The sequence below is a fragment of the Galeopterus variegatus genome, unplaced genomic scaffold, assembly GCF_000696425.1.
Source record: "Galeopterus variegatus unplaced genomic scaffold, G_variegatus-3.0.2 Scaffold1671, whole genome shotgun sequence".
In the NCBI taxonomy this organism is placed as follows: Eukaryota; Metazoa; Chordata; class Mammalia; order Dermoptera; family Cynocephalidae; genus Galeopterus; species Galeopterus variegatus.
This window is the reverse complement of record NW_007727782.1, coordinates 36,850-51,384: the sequence shown is the minus strand read 5'-3', so window position 1 is coordinate 51,384 and position 14,535 is coordinate 36,850. Positions and strand designations below refer to the sequence as shown.

General features: G+C 48.5%; 1 protein-coding gene across 1 annotated transcript in view; it reads right to left on the bottom strand.

Moving 5' to 3' along the window:
* SNED1 (sushi, nidogen and EGF-like domains 1) overlaps positions 1–14,535 on the bottom strand; it is a 68,765-nt gene that overhangs the window by 42,229 nt on the left and 12,001 nt on the right. Inside the window, exons 4-10 of the mRNA XM_008578367.1 lie at positions 9,066–9,353; positions 7,794–7,851; positions 7,035–7,094; positions 5,569–5,694; positions 5,363–5,476; positions 4,034–4,147; positions 3,822–3,935 (exon numbers count right to left, since the gene is read on the bottom strand). Coding sequence (XP_008576589.1) covers positions 3,822–3,935; positions 4,034–4,147; positions 5,363–5,476; positions 5,569–5,694; positions 7,035–7,094; positions 7,794–7,851; positions 9,066–9,353 — 874 coding nt within the window. The remainder of the gene's footprint in view (positions 1–3,821; positions 3,936–4,033; positions 4,148–5,362; positions 5,477–5,568; positions 5,695–7,034; positions 7,095–7,793; positions 7,852–9,065; positions 9,354–14,535) is intronic.

The window sequence follows — 14,535 nt, the reverse complement described above, 5'->3', positions numbered from 1 at the left end:
GTACTTACTATCTGGCCCTCCACAGAAAAAGTCTGCACATCCTGGTTCATGTTATTGGTGTCACACATTTTATTTCTACATATGTCATAAACCCCACAGTATATTGTTCTTACTTTATTTTAAAATTATTTTGAAAGGGATTAAAAGGTAAGAAGAAAGCCTTCCCCATATGTCCACCATCTCTGACACATGCCCTTCCTTTGTGCAGGTGCACATGTTCATCGGTACCATTTCCTCCCAACTAAAGCACTCCCTTCAGCATTTCTTGTAATGCTGGTGGTGAATGCTGTTGGCTTTTGCCTGTGTGAAAACATCCTTACTTCATCTTAATTTTTGAAAGAGAGTTTTGCTGGGTGTATACTACTCGGCTGATCATTTTCTCTTTCAGTACTGTAAAGGTGGCACTCCAGTGTCCCTGGGCCGCTTCGTTTATGATGACAAGCTCGTTGCCGTTCTTGTTTCTCCGTGTGTAATGTGTCTTTTTCCTCTGGCTGCTTTTCAGATTTTTTCTTCATGATGTTTCTTCCTAGGGGTTGGTAAACTGTGGCCCACCCACAGCCCAAATCTTGTCTGCCACTCATTTTAAAAAATAAAGTTGTACCGGGACACAATCATGCCCATCCATGCATGTCCTATCTATGGCTGGCCACTGTCAACTTCGAGGGCAGAGTTGAAGAGCTGTGACAGGGACCACATGGCTCCCAAAACCAAAGTACTTACTATCTGGCCCTCCACAGAAAAAGTCTGCACATCCTGGTTCATGTTATTGGTGTCACACATTTTATTTCTACATATGTCATAAACCCCACAGTATATTGTTCTTACTTTATTTTAAAATTATTTTGAAAGGGATTAAAAGGTAAGAAGAAAGCCTTCCCCATATGTCCACCATCTCTGACACATGCCCTTCCTTTGTGCAGGTGCACATGTTCATCGGTACCATTTCCTCCCAACTAAAGCACTCCCTTCAGCATTTCTTGTAATGCTGGTGGTGAATGCTGTTGGCTTTTGCCTGTGTGAAAACATCCTTACTTCATCTTAATTTTTGAAAGAGAGTTTTGCTGGGTGTATACTACTCGGCTGATCGTTTTCTCTTTCAGTACTGTAAAGGTGGCACTCCAGTGTCCCTGGGCCGCTTCGTTTATGATGACAAGCTCGTTGCCGTTCTTGTTTCTCCGTGTGTAATGTGTCTTTTTCCTCTGGCTGCTTTTCAGATTTTTTCTTCATGATTGGTTTTCAGCAATTTGATGATGGTGTGGCTTTGTGTGGTTTTCTTCATGTCTTTTTCAGAAATGTGGGTCTTAGGTTTCATCACATTTGGAAATGTTTGGCTATTATTTCTTCACATACTTCTTCTGTAACGCTGCAACCCTCCGCCTATCCGCCTGCTTGGACTTCAGATACACACGTGATAGACTGCTTAATGTTGTTCTGCAGGTCACCGCAGATCTGTTGCTTTTTTTAGTCTTTATTCTGTCTGTGATGCAACTGAATTGTTTCTATTTCCTCTTCAAGTTAATTGATCCTTCTGCAATGTCTAACCTGCTGTTAGTATTATCCAGTGTATTTTAAAAATTCAGACATATTTTTCACCTCTATGGTTTCTTTCTCTTTTTTTAGTATCTTCTACGTCTCATGTTTTTTTATCCTCTGCAAACCTGAGTACGTGGAGCATGTTCACACTAGGTGATTAAACATTTATATCTGCTAATTCTACCACCTCTGTCATTTCTGTTGTTTTTTTCTGTTGATTTATTTTCTCCTATTTTGTCTGTGGGTTATATTTTACTTCTTTGTATGCCTGATAATTTTTGATTGGGAATTTTGGGGTCCTGGATGCTGTTATATTCCTGTTATACTCCTGTTAAAGAGTGCAGGATTTTATTCTGGCAAATGGTTAAATGACTTGGGATCAGTTTGATCCTTTCAGACTTTCTTTTAAGATTTGTTAGGGCAGGTCCATATTAGACTTTAGTTTAGCACTTACTTATTCCCACTACTGAAGGGATACCCTACTGAGGACTCTACTCAGCACTGGTCTTGGGTAGGAAGAGCTCTCTCCACTCTGCCTGGCAGGGAGGTGAATTATCTCCCACCCTGTCTGAACTCCTGGAATTGTTTGACTTCCTGTTTTCTAGTAGCTCTTTCCCCGCCTTGTGGATATCATCCCACCCAGATCACGCTGAGCCAAAGATTCAAGGGGGTCCCCTCCAGATGTCATGCTCCTGGCCCACTCTCAGCAGCTCCATTCTCTGGTATTCTGTCCCCCAAGGGGATGCTGGACTTTGGGTCCCCCCTCCCTGCACAGTGGCCTGGAAGCTGCCCTGATCTCACGCTCCTGGCCCACTCTCAGCAGTTCCATCCTCTCTGGTATTCTATCCCCCAAGGGGATGCTGGACTTTGGGTCCCCCCTCCCTGCACAGTGGCCTGGAAGCTGCCCCTAGCAGCATCTGGGGCAATTGCAGGGCTCATCTCATTTGATCCCCTCTCTCAGGGATGACAGTCCTGGGCTTTCTGTTGTCCGGTGGCTGAAAACAGGGGCTTCATAGAGTTTGACTGGTTTTCTAGTTGTTGATGGTGAGAGAAATCCCCAGAGCAGTTAATTTTTCTTGGCCAGAAGCTGATACTTTTTTTTTTTTTTTTTTAATAATCTCCAATTTTTGGCCAACCTCCTGTCAGATCTGATTAGAGGGTCAGTTTTTGTACCTTATAGTGTGGCTCACATTAGTAGTGTCAGCTCTGCTCTTCCTAATCATTCGCTTCCCCTTGCATTGTTGGTGTTCCGTGCACAACATGGTTTCTTTGCAAACATCTTTGGAAACCATGTGTCTGTTTTATGACATGAGTTTAGTGGAATACACTGACATTTAGATAGCAATCTGGGCAAGGTGAACTGTGATACATAACAATGACTTTAAAGAAACCAAATAAGATCATCACTGTCCTCCCTTCTGCACTGCAGAGCCTCACCCTTCCCTCAGGGCACACCCTGGCCCCCCATGCATGGCCATCTGACACAAAGACTGTGTCCTACTTACTGTGTCTTAAAATGTAATTTCCTCATTTTTTAAAACTCAGAATGAATCTGAATAGTTTATGGTGACATCTCCCTGGGAGAAGCAGCCCAGGCTGCACCTGCAGCCCTAGGCACAGTAGGGAAGCCTCTGGACGCTGGGGCAAGAGTCAAACACTAAAGCCTTGTTTTCTACCTGTGGGCTAGTTTATGGTGACATCTCCCTGGGAGAAGCAGCCCAGGCTGCACCTGCAGCCCTAGGCACAGTGGGGAAGCCTCTGGACGCTGGGGCAAGAGTCAAACACTAAAGCCTTGTTTTCTACCTGTGGGCTGTAATCTCTAGTGGGCCTTTTAACTGATCTACCAAGCCATAACCAGCATTTAAAACAATATTAAATAAAATAGAAAACAGTAGCATAAAGGTCGGTGGTAACGGTCAGTTTCTTTCTGACTCCTGCAGGTTTTCCCCTTGCATGGTGAGGGTCTGGGCTAGAAAGGAAGGACGTTAAAAAGCTGAGCATCACCTCAGCTGGAGGAAGGCCTTAGGAATTGTCCTCTATCCCTGCATTTCACAGATGGAAACTAGGGCCCAGAGAGGGGAAGACACTTGCTAGGCCTCACACAGCAGGTCAGTGTGCTGGAGCAGGAGGGGCTGGGAAGTGGGGAGAGGGCAGAGACCTCCTCCCATCCCAGAGACAGAGGTGGGGCTGAGCCAGACAGTGAGGCAGGGAATGGGGAGAGTGGCTACGGAGGCCCCTGCACAAGACCACTGTCACCTGTGGAGGGCTGCAGGCATGTGGTCAGTTACCTGTCTCACAGCGAGGTCCCTTGAAGGGCTCTGCACACAAGCAGGTGTAATTCCCCACTAGGTCAACACAGGACCCTCCGTTCAGGCATGGGCCAGAGCTGCACTCGTCCACGTCTGGGGACAACAGAGGTGGGAGCTTGTCTTGAGCCATGCTTTGACCACCCTCGTACCCAGCATCATGCCCGTCCCCGGCCTGAGGGCAGGCTGCTCACCCGTCTCGCAGGCTGCCCCCGTGTACCCTGCCTGGCACACACACACTGCAGAGCCGCTCTCTGCCTGGCACTGGCCGCCATTCTGACACTCTTTGGTGTCACATGGGGACTGAGCTACAAGTGAAGAGTCATGGACAGGACGTTAGACTCCTGGCTGTGGTTGCCTGATGGGGCAGAGGCCCCTGGGGACGCCTGCTGAGCCCCACCCCAGACGCACCTCCAGCGTGCAGCTCAGGCAGGCCTGGCTGGCTCTAAAGGGTGACAGGCCAGGGAGGGGCCACCCAAAGCTTCAAAGCTTCATCTGATTTGGGTCTAATTCAGCAAACCTGGGGTGGAGGGAGGGGGTGTGCTGGGCAGGAGGCAATGGGGGGAATCGAGTCCAGCCTCTGTCCTCTGTGAGTGGACCTTCCCTGGGTGGCTCTCGTGTCAGGGAGCAGACTCTGGGGTGTGGGCTGTGACAGAGCCATGAAGGGCGTGCAGTGCTTAGGGTGGAGGAGGCCGCATCTGGCTGAGCCAGGTGGAGAGTGTGCGGTCACGCTGCTTTGAGTTTAAGGGGCTCCCTTTGTCAAGCTTCGCAAGCAGCACTCCAGAGTGAGCTGGGGGGTGGGAATGGGTTCACCTTTCTTCACCAGGTGGTAAAGGGCCAGGCTAAGAGGCCGGAAGAGGTGCTGGTCAAAGGGCAGGTTAGTGGGGGCTGAACCTGATAGCAGGGGCTTCAGAAGAGCCGGGCTCTGAGGGAGGAGGCGAGCAGTGGTTTGGAAGTAGCAGTGGGGAAGGAGAAGGACCCAGCGCACGCCTTGGCTGTGAGACCCCCAGCGGCATCCTGAAGCAGCTGGGTTCTGGGAATGCGGGCAGGCGGAGGGGCATTTGTGCCCTCCCGACCCCACCGTGGGCCCATGACACAAGAAGCCCCCTACATTCCCATCAAGCTGGTCCTGGGGTGAGAGTGGCACCGCCACACTACTGGGGCTCTCATCTGGACCCCACTACAAGTCTGGCCCTGACCCTGGCCCAGTGCAGGGCTGGCTCCAGCCTGTTCCAAGGCCTCATCCCTGGTTTTAATGCCAGGCCTAGGAAGCCTGTGTCTGCTGCAGTCACTGCTCCTGCGCACACTCACGTGACGGGGGCTCTCCTGTAGCATGTGGGCTCCTCCACTCCCCACTCCTCATTGACGAGCCTTCCTGGGCTGCAAACACCGGTGGTGTGCACAGCTGACCGTGCTGGTCTGGGCCGTCCTAGACCTTGCTCTTGCCCCACTATGTGTCCTGGCTGTTCTGCAGCCAGTGGGCCATGGGGAATCACATGGAATCCTAGGCGGGTTCCTCCTACCTGTCTCACAGGTGGGTCCTGTGAAGCTGGCTGGGCACTGGCAGCTGAAGCTGTTGACACCATGGGTGCAGGTCCCGCCATTCTGACACGGGTGGGAATCACACTCGTTCACATCTGAAACATGGGTGAGCTGGGGTCTCAGTGGAGGAAACCAAGCTGGGGAGGATAGGGGGGTGCCCTGTTCCTGCCCCGGAGCAACCGCTCACCCAGATGGCACCTCCGCCCTGTGAAGCCCGAGAGGCAGGAGCAGGTGTAGGAGGGGTTGCCTGTGATGCAGTCGTCGATACACTTGCCGCCGTTGAGGCACGGACGCAAGGCCAGGCATACGGAGGCTGCGGACACAGGAAGGAGCCGGAGCCTCACACGCCACCTCGCAGATTCAGGTGGAAGAACCACTCGCAACGCTCTTCCCTCCCTGACCCAAAGGATTGGCCTCTGGGTAATGGTGTGACCACAGCGCTGGTGACAGAGCATCCACGGTTTCACCCCCTAGGCCAGCACAGGGGCCCTGCACGTCTGTTGTGTGCTGTTTGCCGGGACTGCCCGCTGACTTCCCATGGAGGCAGACCCCCGTAGTCACGTACACCCCAGCACCTTCTCATCCCTTGGACCCTTCCCAGCTCTACCACACATAGTTCTAGAAACATGGCCATGCTCAGCCTCCACCCCTGGTTTCCCGCGTGTAAAACAAGAGGCTGGCATGCAGCTATCCAAGTGAGCGTTTCTCAAAGGGCTGCACCCAGGGCGGGCCTCCTGGGGTCCCCGAGGGCCCCAGCAACTACCATGCCTAGTACCATCAAGACAGGCAGCTGAAGACCTGGGCTCAGGGGCCCCCCGTTTCTGGAGAAGCAAGGCCACTGACAAGTGCGATTAATAAGCATAAGTGAGCAGGTGACTGGGGCGTCCTGAGGACTCGACTGCACGTTTCCACGAGGGCCCTAAGGAGACTTTTGGGAGGACCCTGGGCCCAGCACGCCATTAAGTCCATGAGTGTCATTCTGGGCCGATTCTGCTTCTCGCTTGCACCTCTTGGCTTAGCCGTGCTGCCGCCAGTCTGCCTGCCCGAGGTTTGACTACTCTGTGGTGTGCAGCGGTGAGGGCTGCAGGAACCCCCTTCCTCAGGAACTAGACTTCCAGACACAGGTGCACTGCCCCTCAGGTATGAACTGACCCACCCTTCCTGATGGATCCCATGTTTGTGTAGCCCCAGAGCTGACTCCCAGATGCCCGAGCCCAGGGCCTCTGTGCAGGCCAGTTTGGAGGACCCAGCAGTGCCTCGCCTGTCTGTTTCTCCCAGAGACCTGGGACCATGGCGAGAAGTCCTCCTGGCCGGATCCTCTTATGAGGGCCCCACTTACAGGCTCACAGCCTGCAGCCTGCACCTTACTCCTCACGTACAACCCAAACCCCTGGCCACTGGCAGTTGACTTGACCTCATTGCCCTTGCCCAGAGGACAGAGTGCTGCCCAGGGCCCACGTGGACGGAGCAGGTGCCTGGCCCAGGGCGGGGCCTGGGGCTGCAGGAGGGCTTGCTGCTCCGGGGCTGGGGCTGCAGCTCCTGGCTCCTGGGCACCCTGCCCCTTGAGCTGCCTGCTGCCTAAGCTCAGACTCAAGCTGGGGCCTCTTCACGCCCCAGTGCGTGCGCAGCCTCGGGCTCCCCAGGCTCTCTCACCGTGCGCCATCGCAGCTTTCAGGTGAGTCTTCCCGCCCCCCCGCCAATCCACAAAGTCTCCTGCGGGAAACGAACAAAAACGGAAGAGAGAGGGCGAGGATAAAAGCAGGGACCACGGAGAAGCGGATTTTAGTAATTAGGTTTATGGCTTTCATGGAACTCTATTCCGTGAAAACACTGATGGGCAGTGCACATATGACAGAGGTCACACCAGATCGGGGCGAAGGGTCGAGAGTGTGTGACACGCGATCTTGGGACAAATGGGAAACTCTCTGAAAAAGAATAGAATCGGAGCCCCGCTTTATACCACACATGAAAATAAATCCCAAATCAAGGCATGTTTTGAAACAAAACCATAAAAGTCCTGGAAAAAAATATAGGCAAATATGCACAGCAGCACCTCAGGGAAGGGAAAGGACTTTTAAGCGTGATGTTTGTTAAGGGCGAAACCAAAAGAGCGATTTATACGTTTGACTACAAAAAACTTGTGAATGTGAAAACAAAAAAATGCCATAAGATCAACCTGAGTGGCAAACAGCAAAGTGAAAAATGTATTCACATCACATACAGCAAGTGAAATTACTGCTGCCCTTAATCCAAGAAGAACCTCTACAGATCAATAAGAAAAAGACCAGAAGTCGTGCAGAAAAACTGGCAGAGGGTACGACAGACACATCACAGCGGGGCACAGCCAGCCCAAAACACTAGCACACATCAGTATCGCCAGAAACCGAAGGTGGGTGTGTCAACACCCAGCACTCCTTGTCGTCTGCTTGCTCATGTAGTTGGCAAAGAAGGGAGATGACACTGCGGTTAGCTGGGTGCAAGGACACAGGCGCGTCCCCGTGAGGCTTATGCCAGGAAGACCGTGTGCCCTCGTGAGAGGAAAGCTGGAATTCTGCAGGCCCATCTCCCTTGTGCAGGCGTGTGCCAGGACGCGCCTGTGAAGAAAGCACCTTGGGTCACACGGTGCCCGCCTCAGGCCCTCATGTTGCCGCCGTCCCATCACAGAGTCCAGGCGGCAGATTCAGGCGCCGCCCGTCACTGGACTGGTTTGCAGTCATTGAAAAAGATGGGGAACCACACGACATACACTCTTACTCGATGAGGGCTGGCAGCAGGGAAACCAGTGCCCTGCTCCATGAAGACAATGTTAGCGCCACCACTCTGAAGATGCCTGTGAAGGTGCCGGTGGTGGAGGCTGGTGGGGGAGGGCGGCCGTCCGTGAGGACCCGTGGTGGCGCTTTAGGAGCGGGGCAGGTTCAAAGTTTTGAGGACCAACTAGGAGACGTGTGAAACTTAACTGTCCACTTTCTGTTAACGAACCTGCTCCAGGAGTGCCCCCTCGCTGGGCTGTGCTTCTAGGCACTTCCTGACACCTGGCATCTTCTTACCCGGCCAGCCACGTATGTCACCTCCACTACAGTGTACCCATAGGCCAGGCACGTCTTTCCACTTTGTCCAGGCTGTCTCCCCCGTGCCCAAAACACTGCCTCCCACCTAGAGGGTGCCCGTAAAAATGCCTTGTGCACATGGCCAGTGCAGGCCAGGCAGTGGCAGGTGCTCAGCGACTGCATCCGCCACTGGGCCGAACCGGCCCACCAAGACTTCCCACGCTGGGCCAGTGGTCAGTTATTCTCAACATTTCTTTTCTGTTTGGTATTATCGCAGAATAAAGTGTAAAACAGAATAACCGTCCAGTTTAACCCTTTGGGCCCCGAGCCACTCCCAGTGGAAATCCTTCTAACACCCCTCATCCTTAGCGGGGCAACTGCTGTTTTCGGGCATTTGGTGTTTCCTGGAGGCACCTGGTTTCCAGGAGGGTTGGGGAAGGCTGAGGCTCTATCCTCTTCCACCCCGGCTCTGTGATCACAGCCAAGTGACTTAGGTCCCTGAGCCCAGTTCTCCTCTCCCGGGTATGGACCAGTGACTGCGCCTGACCTGTCCTGACGAGGTGGGGGCCCTGCTGTGGGAAGACCCAAGGCCCTAGCCAGGTGCCCTCCCTTCCCCAGGACAAGTGCCTGCACTCACGGGGGAAGAGGAACTGCCTCCAAAGAAGGTGACTCGATACCAGGTGGCGACGAAAACCCAGGTGGCGGAAAAGTCTGGGAGCTCAGGGAAGTAGCGCCTGACATCCTCGGTGGCTCTGTGCAGCGTGGGCGGGTCGGTGGCCTCCCGGTAGTACACGTCGCCCGCACGCCGGTTGTCCACATCTGCCCAGAAGGCTGCCACCACACAACGGTCCTTGGCGATGGGGAAGGCCACCGGGGTGAACTGAGAAACCTCCTTCAGGAAGGAGATGATCCCGTTGTTGTTCACCTGGGAGGTGGGGAGCGGGGGTTAGCGGGATGCCCCCCTAGCTTCCCCCCCAGGTGTCCCCCGAGGGTGAGCCAGCCTTGGACAGGGCACCCCCAGGGTGGCCTAACAGCCCTCCGTCCCTCGGACAGGCCATGTGCTCAGGGCACGAGCTCTGACCTGTTTGCTGTACCCGATGCCCTGCCCAGTGCCCAGCTGGGGGCTGCTGCTGTGGGGCTGGCGGAGCTCCTAGTGTCGGCCCCGGCCTGCCCAGGGGCCCCTGCCCCTCAGCCCCACTCCAGCCAGGGGCCTCTGGAGGGGTGAGGGAGGGAAGAGCCCCATCCAAGCCCAGCCTGGAAGGGTGAGCAGGAGGCACACGAGGGGTTGGGACGAGCTGCCTACATGAGCAGAGGGGGGGATGGGTGGAGCCAGCATGGCTGGCGGAGGGTAGGAGGGCCTCGGTGGCTAAGTGGGGAGTCTGTGCTCAGGTCTCCAGGCAGTGGAGAGCCCTAGTAGGCTCCTAAGCAGAGGAGGCTGAGCGGCACCTACGTGTCCGACACACCTGGCTCAATCCCAACTGCCACTCACTGGCTGGGCAGCCACACGGCAAGTTAGCTGTTGACCTCTGTGCTCTGGTTTTCTTACCTGTGAGATGGGGCTAATGCTAGCTACTGTGTTCTGAATGTATGTCTCCACCCCAAATTCATATGTTGAGATCATAACCCCCAAGGAGATGGATGGTGTTAGGAGGTGGGACCTACATCATAAAGGAGAGCCCTCGTGAGTGGGATAAGTTCTCTTATAAAAGAGGGTCCAGAGAGCTGCCTTCTGCCATGTGAGGACACAGTGAGAAGACACCATCTCTGAACTAGGTAGCGGACCTTCACTAGTCGCCAAGTCCAACAGTGCCTTCATCTTGAACTTCCGCCTTCTAGAACTGTGAGAAATAAATTTCTGTTGTTTCTAAGCCACCCAGTCTAAGGCATTTTGTTATGGCAGCCTGAGTGGACCAAGAACCTAGCTCCAACCTCACAGCATGCTGGGCAGGGGTGAATGAGTTAATGATCACAATACCGGGCTCTATATTGCTATTATTTGCTGCTGGGAAGAATGTGATCAGAACCGTGCTTTTAAAAAAGACCCTCTGAACTTCCCTATTGGATGAGGACATGCTATGTAATTCAGATTGACAAAAAAAAAAAGGTGGATAAATACACCTCTCTTCTCAAAAGCACCGAAGTGAGAAAGTTTCAGTTCTAAATCAAGGACAGGAGAGATAGCAGAAGCAAACCCAGCACACAGAACTGCTGCTTCCCTGAGTCCAGATGCAGAGTGAGAAGCAGCAGGTGCAAAAGCAACCTGCAGCTCCAGCAGCCTTATAGAGACAGAGAGAGATGCCAAAGCTTAATGCCAGCTCAAATCAGGGGGCCTGACAAATACCACCTCAAGTAGGGGCCCCTAAAGACTTCCCCTCACAGTTAAGTCACCCAGGAGTAAGCAGTCCTTGTGCAGACTTATGTTCCAACTTCCCTGAGAAGCCCAGGCATGTGGCTTAGATTAAGGTGGTCCCAGACTGGCAACACCACTGCTTCCAGGTAGAGGCAAAGGAAAACCCTCTCTGGAGGAAGATGGCATCATCTTGGGCCTCAAGGTGTTCCTGCATATAATTTTTTTTACATACAAAATCCAGGATACAGTCAAAGATGATCAGGTACATAGGAAGCAAGATACAACTAACAGATGTAGTAGAAATAAGGGAAACACCAGATGTTGGAATTATCAGATTCAGACTATAAAATAACTAGGTTCAAAGAAATAAAATGCAAGCTTTAAAATTTCATCAGGAGAACAGTCAAAAAAATCTTGAATAAGAACAAATTTGGGGAATGGATGCTTTTGGAGTTGAAAAGTTATTACAAAGCTACAGTGATCAAAACAGTGTGGTATTGGCCTAAAGACAGACATGTAGATCAATAGATTAGAGTGGAGAGCCCAGAAATACATGTAAATGTTTGCATATAATCAAGTGATTTCCACAAGGGTGCTAAACCCATTTAATTGGGAAAAGATAGTCTTTTCAAAAAATGGTCCTGGGAAAACTGGATATTCACATGCAAAAAAAATAAAGTTGAATCCTTACCTAATACCATATACTAAAACAACTCAAGATAGAACAAAGCCTAAACATAAGAGCTAAAATTATAAAAATCCTTACAAGAAGACATAAGAGAAAAGCTTCTTGGCATTGGATGTGGCAATAATTTCTTGGATATGAAACCAAAGACACAGGCAACAAAAGAAAAAAGTAGACAAATTTGACTTCATGAAAACTTAAAAAAAATTTTGTGCATCAAAAGACACTATCAACATAGTAAAAAGGCCACCCACAGAATGGGAGAAAATATTTGCAAATGTTTTATCAGATAAGGGATTAACATACAGCATATAGAGAGAACTCCCAAAACTCAACATCAAAAAATAAACAGCCTGATTCAAAAATGGGCAGAGGACTTGACCAGATATACAAATGTCCAACGAACACATGAAATAATGCTCAGCATTACTAATCATTAGTGAAATGCAAATCAAAACCACAAGATACCACTTCACATCCATTAGGATGGCTACTATCAAAAAACCCAGAAAGCAGCAAGTGCTGGTGAGGATGTGGAGAAATTGGAGTCCTTGTGCGCTATTGGTGGGAATGTAAATGGTATAGCCACTGTAGAAAACAGTACGGTGGTTCCTGAAAAATTAAAAAATAGAATTACTATATGATCTGGCAATTCCATTTCTTGGTATATACCCAAAAGGACTGAAAGCAGGGTCTTGAAGAGACTTGTATTAGTACAGCCATGTTCACAGCAGCATTATTCACAATATCCAAAAGCCAGAAGCAGCCCAAGTCTCCATCAACAGATAAATGGATAAACAAAATGCAGCACATACATACAATGGACTTTTCTTCAGCCTTCAAAAGGAGGAAATTCTGACACATGCTACAAGATGAATGAACCTTGAGGACATTATTCTAAAAAATAAGCCAGTCATGAAAAGGCAAATACTGTGTGATTCCACTTATTTGAGATACCTAGAGCAGTCAAATTCATAGAGACAAAGTAGAATAGTGGTTTCCAGGGGCTGAGGGAAGGGAGGAACAGGAAGTTATTATTTAATGGGCATAGAGTTTAAGTCTTGCAAGAGCTCTGTGGATGCATATGTACTTTAATACCACTAAACCACACACTTAAAAATGGCTAAGATGACAAGTTTTATATCATGTGTATTTTACCACAATAAAAAAAACGGGAAGAAAAAAGGCTAGGATAGAACAAATTAATAGGGACTGAAAATTATAAAAAGAGATATTTTAAAGATCCAAATAAATAGAATAATAAAAAACCAAATAAGTAAATAACAGAAATCAAGAACTAACTGCATAGATTTAAGATTAAATTTGATGCAATTAAAGGAAGAATTGGAGAACTGGAACTAAAATATAGGTCAGAAGAAACTACACAGAATTTTATAACAGAGACAAAAAGATGAAGAATACAGAAGAATGGATAAGACACATAACAGGAAATAGTGAGATGGCTAAACAAATGCATAATTTGGAGCACCAGAAGGAAAGAAGATAGAGAGGCAATGGCTGAGAATTTTCCAGAACTGATAAAACACATCAAGCCACATATTCAATAATCTCAGTGATTCATTAGCTGGAAAAGTAAAAACAAAGCCACATCAAACAAATGCTGGAAATGCATAAAGTCAATGACAAGTAGACAATCTTAAAAAGACAAAACAGATAGATTACCATAAAGGGCATTACAAGGAGAATGACTGCCAACGGCACGTAAGCAACAATGGAAGCTAGATGACAATGAAATTATATTTTCAATGTGTTGAAAGAAAACAACTGCCAACATAGAGTCTTATACCCAGATAAAGTGTCTTTTACTGCTGAGGGCAAATAAAGATAGTTTAGACAAACAAACAATAAATAAATAATAAATAAACAGCAGACCCACACTAAAAGAAATTCTGATGAATCAACTTCAAGTCAAAAGGAAATGTGAGGTCAGAGGTGCAAAAAGGAAGGAATGGCAAAGAAGTTATGAGAATAAATCTATGTGAATATTCACCATACAAAGAAGTAATATATAATGCCTATGGAACTGTGAAAAAATCTATAGAATTAAAATTCTTGGCAATGAAAGCATATAAATTGAGAGAGGATAAATTGTGTTAACGTGTTCCAAGATCATTGCATTTTCCAGGAGCAGGGTAGAGCTTTAAATGAACTTACTAATGAACTTTAATAAGTTAAAGATGTACTGTCTAGGGGGATCACCGAAAAAATAAAAGCGGTGCACATTTTCCTAACTGTTAGAGGGGATAAGATGGAATGACTAAAATGCTCAACATAAAACATGGCAAGAAAGGAGAGAGAAAAATATACAGCAGGTGGAACAAATAGTACAGAAAAGATGGGAGATTGAAACACAGCCACATCAGTCATGCGCTAAATGAAAATGAATTAAATGACCAGCCAGAAAAAAAAAATTGAATGTTCCAGTTTAAAGATATACTATCCAAATGCTAATCAAAGGTATGCTGGTATGGTTATGTCATTATCAGATGAAACAGACTATAAGGCAAAAAGTATTGCTAGAGGTAAAGAGGGTCACTTTATAATGATAAAGGAAGATATAGCCGTTTTGCTTTGTGTATGCCTAATAACAAGGTCTCAACATATATAAGTGGAAAATTGACAAAAGGAAATAGGTCAATCCACAATTGGGGTGGGACAGTTCAACATACCTTCTCTAGCAAAGGACAGACTAGGCAGACAAAAAAATCAGTCACAATAGAGAAAATTTGAGCAATGCAAATAATAAATTATCTAACAGGTAATACAAATAGAACATTAATTTTTATTTTTCATCTATTATTATTATTATTTTTAACCATATATTGGCCCATAAAGCAAGTGCCAGCAAATTTCTTTGGCCACATGCAATTGTACTAGAAATAATAACCAAAAAATAAGAAATTAAGACACATACTTGTGGAGTATACTAACATTTATAAAGCAAATATATTTCACAGAGCCTTGTTTCCAAAGCCCTGTAGTTTCAGGTATAACCTAACTTTTAAAAATTACCTATGGAAATGATAAGCTTGCAAAAGACAGAAAACTTTC